Below are 11,324 nucleotides of genomic sequence, written 5' to 3' on the forward strand. Positions count from 1 at the left end.
AGTAGCTCAATAAAGTCAACAAATGTTAGGAATGGAGTGTAAAATGCTAAACATTAGCCCATCAGCTTATGATAAGTTTTTCAATAAGACTAATTTGTAATGTGTCTGTGACCACAGGAGGGGGCAGGCCAAGTGACCTTGGCAGGATATGATGACAAAGCGGTTGTATCAAGCAAACAGCAGACACAGCAGTCTTTCTGTGTGTGTGGGCTCTGCTGCTCTTTCCATTTCAAAAGGACATTAGGGCTAATGGTCATGGTATCTTAGAGATTTCCAAGCCTCTTTCCAGTGCAGTCCTATGGACCTTCATAGTCCATTAGGAAAGCAAACACTGGATGTTTTTTCCGAGGCCACACAAGGCACAGAGGGAACATGGCAGCACTAAAAAAGATGTACAATGATGTACATGTACAATGTGTTTCAGGCATCTAATGCTCAAAGTTCTGATTTTAATGGTGCAAACCTGCAGTCAAAGTAATAGCTAGGAAAGAATAAATCAAAAACAGGATATGTTTGGGAGAAAAAAAAGACAGATTCAAGGAGTCACAATTTGCATTTACCATAATTCTTTTAATAATCAGTTATTGGCAGCAAATATTAGAATGACTGCACAGAAACCCTTTGTTAGAAAACCCATTGTATCGGCACATGACTGTTATGCATGCACCTTTTCCATGTTGCTTTGCCGAGAAGGGGTGTTAGGATTATGCCCTCGGTGCGTAAGCACAGCAAACATAAGATGTTGCAGTGACTCTCATGGAAACATGCAGTTCAACACCTCCTCTCAGACTCTTAACACAGAGGTGAGACCCAGCATCGTTTGATCCAGTCTGGGATTACTGATGGCTACAGTTCATTTTCACAGAGTTGACAGCATCCAAGCGATAAGCCTGCTATTATGTCTACTGACTGTGAAATCAGCACAGCTTAGCAGTTTAGTCCAGTGCTGATTAATTTACTCAGCAGCCTCATGTATTTAATCCAGTAGAGGTCATTTGTTTGAATATAGTTTTTTAGTTTTCCCATCACAACTTTACTGACCAGAGCCAATACATTATTTGAATTGATAAAAGCTGTTTACCTCCAATATAACCAATGAGCTGTGCAATGGGTGATGTGTACTGCTTCCTTCAACACCTCCCTCACAGATCCATCATGTCATTGTAAAAACAGGCTGTGAGCAGTGCATGTAATAAACCCTGTATTGGTCGCTCCATGAGGGTCAATAAATGAACAAGCTGAAATGCATTTAGAGATCCTGAATGGGCATCTCAGTGGTTCTTCTATCCCTGCTATTTGTGAGGATACTCCAAGCAATCAATGCAAGGGCCATTAGGCTTAACCAACCTGGTTTGTCTTTTAACTGTCCGCAAGCTTTCTGGGACAGCTTGCCTACCTGTAAAAGGTTGGTGGCAGGTGGTTTACACAAAACAGGATGTTTAAAATTTCACATTGATGTACATGGAGTGACGCAGATCGCCCCTTAAAACATCAGATGTGCGTGTATTCATGTGCTCATGCTCCACCATTTGTTGTGATTTCATTTAGCAAATGGAGCAACACTTGACTGTTTTTCCCATGATGAGAAGTGCTGTCACAACAGTTTTTTTTTTATTTTCTTTTTTATCACAGTCAGTCATTTTATTCTCTGGCAACAACCTTTGGGCAGCTGCGAGACTGAGATATGGGACTTGAAAGAAAGCTAATAGATGAAGCACAGCTGTATGCAGCATCCCCGTGCAGCACATCAAGATCTGACATTCAGAATGAGAGCTATGCTATGTTTTATAAGCCGACCAGAGAGATAGTTCTTCGATAATCATAAGTCATCACTTTTAAGTGACAGTGACAGTGGAGCTATGCAGTTTAAAAGAATGTGTTTTTCTGTAAGTATGTTTATTATATTCTAATCACTGTTCATTGGAAATGTATATTGAATTACGAGTTACTTTGTTGTGTGGGAACAACCAACATTATCTAAAAGTCATAAGCTAATGGAGAATATTCCTCCCACTCATGCACAACAAATCCCATTTTTCTTGCCGTCAAATTTCTCAAATAATGAATTAATCCAACAGACACCATAAATATCCCTATATGAGAATCCACATAAGGACATTTTGCTACCCTTACACATGTGATTGTGCACAAAAACACACAGCAACACGTGATTTTATTTCACCACTTAATTGCCTTACTTAGCCGTGCTGCTTTTGTAATGGGTAATTGGTTGTCATGACAAACACTCAGTCTATTCATAGCCCACAGACTTGAGTAAAAAAAAAAAACCTCTGTAAAAACATTTCAACACAGGATGTGAAAGATTTCTGATGGAAGCTTTCCTTGATATATAGTGAGAAAGAAAGGAAATGATTGCATGTTTTCTCTCTCTCTCTCCATCTCCTCCATTAATAATGCATTGGCCTGATGTAGGAGCATTCCTCAGGACAAAATGAAATGACTATAAGTTACATAATGTACATAAAAACAGTCTTTCACACCTAAAACATCTAAAAGACAAGTTTTATGAAAGCAAACTAAAAGGCTTGATCCCTTTTCAGTCTTTATGTACTGATTTATATACTGATATGAATATATAAACATTCAAAGTGAAACATTTTCATCAGTATCATGCTAATTTTATAAAAACACAGTGGGAAGCATCATTCTCCGAATGTCACATTGTTCCCAAACATGAGAAGTACTTACACATGAGACATTTGTGACCTCAAAGTCAAGGAATGAGTCAATCTGATCTGACATATGAAATACCACACTCTGTTGATGTGTTGAAAGTACTGGTGCCACAGGGTTTGAGCAGCCCAACCTTAACGTCAACCTGGTTATCTGGGGCAGGAATCGTTACCCTGGTAACCGGGGAGGCTGGTCTGTAGACGTAGGTTAAAGGAGCACATCTCCTTCAAGTAAAGTTTTTTGCTTTCCGTGACACAAGAACTCAATGCAATGTTAACAAGTCATGGTAATTTCACATGTTTATGTGAGTCATGTCAGATCATTGCAGATCCTAGCTGTGTACGCTACACTGTAGCTGACAGCATTGCGTCCCCAAAGCCTGACCTTCCCAGTAATGCAGCTATATGGTATACCCCTGCAAATCTGTGTATAGACTCATCAATTTAATACATGCACATACTGCCCTGTCCTATGGTACAGAACATCCCCTCTCTCTGTGTTGCAGTGATTTAAAAAAAAGAGGCTGTTAAATATCAGTCAGTTCCTTACATTCCACCTGAGTTACACCCAGCAATTTGTGTTTTCAAATCATATTAAGAAACTCAACACAGCACCACAGAAACCCCAGAAGCCCTTTGGGAGGTCCAAGAGCAGATCGACTGAGACTCACAATTGCAAATGTTTAAAAGCTCCCAATGATGTGGAACACTTGCGTGGGCTGCAACATAAACTCAACTATTGATCCAACAAAGAAGCATAAATCAAGTTTAAACCAGCCTGTGTTTTAACAGTGCTTAAAAGTGAGAAACTGGAAGGAAACCCATACAAACATGGTGAGATAATGTTTTAGAGTCACATTGCTATAGATATCATACCAATTTACCAGATACATTTACATATTCTAAACATTCGTTTCCATCTAAAAAAGTTAAAGATACATAATTGTGAGGGTGTAAAGGCTCAGGGCTTGTTTGTCGTTTCAAGAATACATGGCATTGTAGGACATACAAAATCCTCACACCTTTTTTTGTGCTTTACACAGCTAAAAGGTGTTATGCAGCGCTTGAATTGAACATTTTTCTTTTTCTTTTCTTTTTTTTACATTCAGGTGAAAAGATATAGAAATATTTATGCAAACATGCAAAAATATTATAAAAGGCAATCAATAAAGGCAGCAGTGTGACTAACAAGATAAACCTTAGTTTATTTATGTCATTTGGTGCTGTACATACTATCTAATTATCTAATTGAGCAATATATTGGACGTCCTTTGAATATGCAACATTCAAAATATGTCAAAAGGATAAAATCTCTTGATTTGCATTTGCAAATTCTGGGCTAATATCCTCACAGCGCAATTAATTTCCTGTTTTTTGCCATTCAGTTGAATGACCTTGAAACCTAACAGAACTTAACTAGCCAAAAAGGGATTGTTACACATTTCCCCTATTGACCGATTGACATCACAAAAATGCAAACAAACCTCCACCTGAATATTTCTGGTAACCATAGTGACAGGCAAAACAAAGAGGTAAAAAAAAGAAAAGGAAGTTAGTTTTCACAGATGGAGAAGGTGATAACAGGGTTGTTCTTGAGAAACAGGTTTATTCAGATGTGACAGAAATGTGAGTGAAAGTTGAGTTGAGAAGAAATGTAAAAATCCATCATTACTAAAACTGTCCTCTTCCACTTGGCAATCCTTTACATGCACAATCAATCCTTGCTGGAGACATTAAGACAATTTCATTGGAATATGCATGCACACTGACCCTAAAGATGATTGAGCAGTGAACTTATTTTACCTGTAGTTGTTCGTCTTTTGTCGCAAAATGTATGGTCTCTGATATCTTCTTTTCCTCGATATTGGAATTAGGCAAACATTAAGTAATTGAGTCCTGGATTCTTTGGAAGGTGGAACTCACAAGAAATTAAATCAGCTGTTTCTTTTGTGTGGTTGTGTGTGAGAGGTAATGGGGGAATTACACTAGCTTGTGCAATCAAATGAGTCAGAGATATAACATAGAAACAGAGAGTGAACAGCAGTGAAGGAGAAATACTAGCAGAAAGAATTTTTGTTGTAGTTGCACTTTTCCTCTCAGTGAAACACATCCATTGTCACCTACCCTTTGAATATGGCAACAACCCACATAACAGGCCAGCTGATTGGGCCCACACTATAAACACAAATGTAGACTGACAAATGTATTTTGACGTGTCAACTACATTAATCAGATGAGGAGGAAGGTGCTAATCCTCAGGCTTCAACAGTGACTGATTCATTTGGACGTATTGATTGATCAGTTCAAACAAACAGTGATCTGGCATTTTCTGAAGAAAATTAGAGACAACAAACTACATTGTTCAAGCACCTCAAAGACACTACAGATTAAGTTCGATTTGGCCTCTAGTCACAAGTAGGCACACAAAGCAAAGAGTCTTCATCACATTTGAGAATAGCAAATTAGTTTTCTGTTTTGTTATTGTCCTGAGCAAATACTTTTTTGCCCAAGAGAACAAATCCATATGGTCATGGAATGAAATTAGCTGCTTCAATCAAAATTATTCAACCTGAGTCAATCAATGTCTGGGGAGCAATACAGCATGTTAGCCCATCCAACGTCCCTCTTCTCAATATTATCTTTTTCAGACCCACCCCAGTTCTGTTCAGCCTAACATTATGGAATTTTTCAAAGGCTAGACTAAGACATTATTTCAGCACAGTGCTCTGGGGTGTTTTTATTTATCCTAGTTATCCACACACACAAATGCTTATGGAATTATCTTTTACTGATTATCACACACAGAGATGGGCCAGACATGAGTTCTGGTTTTATGAAATACAAGACCGTGTAAAATAAAAGACATGTCAGTCTCAGATGCTAACCAGACCTACTTCTCTGTCAGCTCCACGGGGCGCTGTGCTTCTGGCTATAGAGGTGTGGGAGTGAGCAAGACATTGGATAGGAAGAAAAACTGTAACCTGCATGTGGTGGCTGCTTCTTTAAGCTTTAACACAGAAAATGCACATCTACTCCAGAGCATAGACGTACATCAATCTCCTCTGACACAGTATCTCGGCCCGTCACCATGGTAACACACAAAAGCAACAGCTGTCTTCAGTAAGATTGACTGAACTTATTATGTATTTTTCATACAAAAACCTACACATGTGCACTCAACTTCAATTGGTAATCAGTTGAAAAAAGCTGAGCTCTAGACCTCTATGGAACAGCGATGATAACAACCACTGAATTCAGCTGTCAGTTGCTCTGTGGATATTGATGATAATGATCCCACTTTCTTTCCAGTATGACCACATTTATAAGACAGAATTCATTTTCAAAATGGCGTCTCCTCCACTGCTTTATCAGACTCCTTAGACGTGCCCCAGGCATGTTCCTCCTGAGTGACATTTTGTGGTAGAACATTTGATGCAGGTTATCATTGATTTTAGCAAAGAGAGGACAGGAAGAGATTGATTGCATGCGTGACAGCCCTAGTTCCTAAACTTGTAAGCATACCTTTCTAGGAATGCCTCAGGTCAGTCTGGCATAAACTAATGAAAATGACCTGTTAGCAGTGGCCTCAAAAATCCCAGCATTCAGCTGTCATCTACCAGTTGCCCAGTGATGGCAGAGAAATTTAGTTGCAGGCTCAGAGGAACATGGCTGAGCATTCCCTTATCAAACTGAATTTGAAATGTCTTTCATAATCCAATGTTTCAAATGAGGAAGATTTTAAGATGTGATATTCACAATCATATCTGTGTGTGTGTGTCGTGACACAAAAATATGGAATACTGGTGATTAAAAACCAATCAAAAAAAGATTCAAATGATCCTTTGGAAAGAGCCTTAACAGTGACAATATGTTGGCCATGTTTAATCAAGACAGTTCTTCAGGAGCTGTGTGTGTGAGTGCGACTGATCCATGCAGTTTGCTTATATAATCTCCTGTCTCGTTTAACTTATATTACATTTATATTATTCTCATAAGAACATATAGTATATGATAAAAGACGTGAATATATAATATTTTAAGAAGGTCTCTAGAGTTTTAACAAAGGAAGTGATACAAAGCAGCCTTTGGAAGCTTTTAAGGAGGTCTGGTCAAAGCAGTGAATGATACATGTGCAAAAAAACAACTAGATTGTGTCCATTTTATGATTAAAACAGAGAGTACATAAACAAGGACACCAAAACAGGTCCACAGATAGCTTTTATGAAATCCACCTGTCTTACTCCAATGGCGCTGGAGATTTTGATCCTGATTACTGTGGTAATGAGATCAGTCAATCATTCGATCAATTGCTGTCCCAAACACTCAAAAAGTAAGCCTCATAATCAAATACGAAAGAACACTGACTTCAAGGAATTACAATGTCGATAAACTCATGTGGTTGAAAGAAAGGAAGCTGAGTAATGTCTGAAGAAAGAGTAATGCTTCAGATGTGTATCTAAAAGCTAAAGCCTTTAAAGTTACACATTAGATTAACTGATCTTGTTCAATTGTTGGTTCCCCTTATATCAATTTTGGTGTTGCAATGCAGCCTGTATGATTTTTCAGATATAGCTTCCAGGCAAATGGGAATTGTAGATGATGAATTGATTTTAATTCACTTTGTGTCATAATTTGTACGTTTGTTCTTGCCCTTCGCCATATTTCGACTTTCCACTACTTCCCTGTCACCTGAAGCCGTTTTACACTTGTCCTGCAGAAATACTCTTTTTTCTGCCATTTCCATACTTCTTCTTCAACTTGTTCCCATTAGCAATGCCGCTTCTTATACTTGTCCAGCTTCACTCACCCACTGTCAGTTTTTCAGAGTCCTTTTTTGGGTCTTTGTGCTCTAGCCTCTATCTGTACCAGAGACTGCCAGTTGTACCTGTCTGTCGACTTGTAAGCCTGTGACTGTATATCATTAACATCACTCGGCTCATGTTCCTGCCTGATTCTGTGTCTGGACTCTGACCTTCTTTCCTGTGCTCTGGATGACAATAATGGCACCTCTGTGCACTTATTTCTCTTAGATTTCACAGATTACATCTGTCATGAGATAGAAAAGCAGAATACTTCATTCATTGCTCAATGAACCACATGGCAAATCATCATTTTTGTGTGACATTATTTAAAGGTTAAAAGCGTCAAGCAACCTTTATATTCTGATAAGAAGACCCTATTAGCATCACATAGTGGATTTGATTCAGTTCTTTGCATCGTATCAGGAAAAATATTTTACAATCCCTCTGTCAAAAAGGTTGGGATGCTGTATAAAATGTGCATTAAAAACAAACTGCAATGATTTTCACATGTCATAAACCAATACATTATTCATATTAGCACAGAGAAAGCATCAATAGCTGAAAATGAAAATACTATTTCACTGAAAATGTTCTTCACTGTGTAGGATCCTCTCCTTTTAACAAAGTCCCTCAAAATCTGGGAACTGTGGAGACTTATCACTTGACCCTTCAGAGAAAAATATTGTCCCTGTTTCTCTTATATGGGATTCTAGTTACTCAACTGTACTGGGTTATCTTTGCCATGTTTTGCCTTTTCATGATGCTTTAGCTTGGTGAACAGTCTGGACTGCAGACAGGCCAGTCCAGCACCCAAACTCTTCTACCACAAAGCATTGTCGTTGTAATAGATGCAATAGGTGGATCAGCATTGTCCGGCTGAAAGGGCTTCCCTTAAAAAAGAAGTAATCTGGATGGGAGCATACGTTGCTCTAAAACCTGTACTTATATTTCTGCAGAGATCAACGCTGATCAACTCAACGTGCATTTTTGGACAGTGAACTGTGTTCACAGACGAGGACTTCTGGAAGTGTTCCTGAATGCATGCAGAGAAGACAGACAGCTGATAAAGTTGTGTCTGTTTTTAAAGCAGTGCTAACTGGTGGCCTGAAGATCATGGGCATCCATTTCTGATGTTTGACCATGTCCCTTGTATACAAATAATCCTCCAAATTCCCTGAATGTTTTAAAGCTATCATACACTGCATATGGTGGAATATTCAAAGTTTCTCCCACCAAAATAATTTTTGAGACAAGGTTGTAGCAAGTTGAAGATAAGCTATTATTTTTTATTGAAATAGTAAAATGTCCAAATTTCAATATTTTATTTTATGTTTTCTGTGTTCTACTGTGTTTTTAATCTCTATTATACACATTATCCCATTTCTTTTTTTAATTCAAGTTGTACAATGAAACACATCCAAAAACACCAAAACAGCATCTAGGAAACCAGTTCTTGTCTTTTCATTTAAACTTGACCAAGGTTTATTTAGCAAAAGATCTTGAGCAACACACATGACTAGGTAACTGAAAATTGGGTGTATTTAAGCTATGGGGGGGCTAAAAGATTGAAAAATTCCTGCTGAAGGCAATCAAATATGGTATAAATGCACACTGTCTGAAACTTGGACTCGACAAAGCAACTGTCTGTCCTTTATAAAAGCAAGCATCACGAAAAGGAAGATTAGAGAAGCCTTAATCACAGTAGAAGTCCATTTCCTAAAAGAGAGGGAAAGCATAATGTTGGCAACTCCTTACTAGTCCAGAAAATTATTTTAGAATTAAATTATTCATCTTAAAAATATCTGATAGAAGACACAAATATACTCACAGTTGTTTGCATATCAATTGTGTTGTCGCTGAACTTATTTGTCTCCTTCACCACAGTTGCAGGGAAATATCCGATTCTGCCCATCTGGTCTACATAGCGCTCACTGTAAACCTGCCCATGAAAATAACATGAACTATGTAGCAAATTAACATGCAGCACATTGCATGTTTTTGTATGCCCCCTCTATGCTCAACTTGATCATATCAAGCTCATTCACATTAATTGAAAACGGATAATTAACTAAGCGTATTCAAAGACATTCCGAGACATTTTGCTCTATCAAGGCAGCATGGAAAATTGTTTATACAAGCTTTAACACATTCTCTATACCTTTTGTAAGTGCTACTTTCAAATGGGACAAGAACTATGAACATACACTTCCAGACCAGAAGACTCCAGTGCCCTCTGCTGGTATGAGTTTAGAATACACATAGACAGTCTGACCCTTCTTGATGTTGATGAATCTGCAGTCCGGAGCTATGAAGTCATCCAAAGCTGTGGCCATGGAAAGAACATCTAATAGAGCAAAAACAAACAAAAAAGCTAAAGGAAGTTTAAGCATATGGCCTACAATTTTTAAAATGTTATCTTGGACATGCATTTTATTTTCTCTATCTTATTGCAGGACAGTTTTCAGGATACAGTCTACATACTGCGCAATGCCTTAATGTTCTCACTTACTTGAACATTCAGCATCTCCACAGATCTTGCTGTCTGCAAGTTTATCCATGAGGATGGCCCTTGCCGTCTCATGTAGTAGTCCCACACAAAGCAGAATCACCAGTGGATGACTCATGTTGACCGAAGGAGCAGAACCATGGGAAAGCTATACGGGAAGGAATGAAGGAGCTTGAGGCTATAAAATCCCCAAAACTCTTCTTTCAGCCAGGCTGAAACCCGTGCATCAGAGGCTGTCTGACCAATCAGTGTTAAGTTTCAGAAATGTCTACAACTATTCATCCCCCACAAGGGAGTTGGCTGACTTTTCTCAGATCTCATTCTCTTTGCAAAGACAAGTAGTCACAGTTTATGTGAACTCTGTTTATGTGAACAAATTCAGATGCAATTCAAAATGGGAAGTGATCTGGAAAATGTTTTTGCTTGTGTGGCAAACAAAGGAGCTAAAATGGCTATCTTAGATGGAATAAACTGTAGGTCAAACATAAAAAAATGTTTTAAAAAATACAATTAATAAGATATATTATAAACAACTGAAAATATTACAATAGTAGCAGAGACAGGCATATACGTTGTGTACTGTAAGTAAGTGTTAGAACCAATTGAGCAAACAGTTCATTAACATAGCAGTCTGGAGATGATTTTAGGAGTAAAATACAAATTAATAACTATGTAGAAAAAAAAAGTTGAACCAGTTTAAGTTAAAACTTTTGCAAAATTAGTTAGACAGTACAACATAAGCCAACATCAGCCAAGATTATTTTGTAGTTCATATATATTTATATATATATAGATATATAGAGATATAAATTACTTTCTTGCAATCCAACGAGTTGTTTTCTTAAAAAATTGTTTCAGTTCTGTACTTCTCTCTCTCTGCTTTGTGGAAAGCAATTCTTTTGTGTTTTTTTTTCCCGATGGGCAATTCCAAAGAGGAGCCTTTTAAAAACTTTAACAACTGACATCACCGTGTCTTAACTAATGATGACTGTGAACAAGCGTCGTGCTTGGTGTGCCTTTAATATTTTTTTTCACTTCCAAATGTTCCATCTTTGCATTCAGTTCATCCCCTGCTTATCTGTGAAATAAACTGTTACCAAACTCCCCTTGCACCCTAACCGATAACTTCGCTGTCCTCTCCAGGGGCCCAGTGGAGCTCAGTTCAATAAGGAAGACTTATCCTTAAGACACGCCACAGCTTGAACTCCAGATGGTCAAGAAAAGCTCCACTTTATCTGTTTTTGTTTTCTTTGCCTTTATTTAGAGGTTTTATTTAGAGGACGGTGACAAAAACAAGCAAAAAAAAGGTCATGCTCATACTGT

General features: G+C 38.0%; 1 protein-coding gene across 1 annotated transcript; it reads right to left on the reverse strand.

The window, feature by feature from the left end:
* Positions 1 to 8,824: 8,824 nt before the first annotated feature.
* On the reverse strand, positions 8,825 to 10,209 carry mia (MIA SH3 domain containing). The gene is made up of 4 exons (XM_072390358.1): positions 10,005 to 10,209; positions 9,700 to 9,839; positions 9,324 to 9,434; positions 8,825 to 9,211 (listed from the first exon to the last, which is right to left on the reverse strand). The coding sequence occupies exons 1-4, from the start codon at positions 10,117 to 10,119 to the stop codon at positions 9,188 to 9,190; spliced, it is 390 nt and encodes a 129-aa protein (XP_072246459.1). The 5' UTR covers positions 10,120 to 10,209; the 3' UTR covers positions 8,825 to 9,187.
* Between the last annotated feature and the right edge of the window lie 1,115 nt (positions 10,210 to 11,324).

The sequence above is a fragment of the Leuresthes tenuis genome, unplaced genomic scaffold (genome assembly GCF_036924035.1).
Source record: "Leuresthes tenuis unplaced genomic scaffold, fLeuTen1.0.hap1 SCAF_8, whole genome shotgun sequence".
In the NCBI taxonomy this organism is placed as follows: domain Eukaryota; kingdom Metazoa; phylum Chordata; class Actinopteri; order Atheriniformes; family Atherinopsidae; genus Leuresthes; species Leuresthes tenuis.

Coding starts and splice junctions, on each gene's coding strand:
- mia (XM_072390358.1), bottom strand. CDS start 10,119: ATGAGTCATCCACTGGTGATTCTGCTTTGTGTGGGACTACTACATGAG. Junction 9,435..9,699: donor GAGTCTTCTGGTCTGGAAGT/GTATGTTCATAG, acceptor TTTCATGGGCAG/GTTTACAGTGAGCGCTATGT. Junction 9,212..9,323: donor CAATTGATATGCAAACAACT/GTGAGTATATTT, acceptor CCTCTCTTTTAG/GAAATGGACTTCTACTGTGA.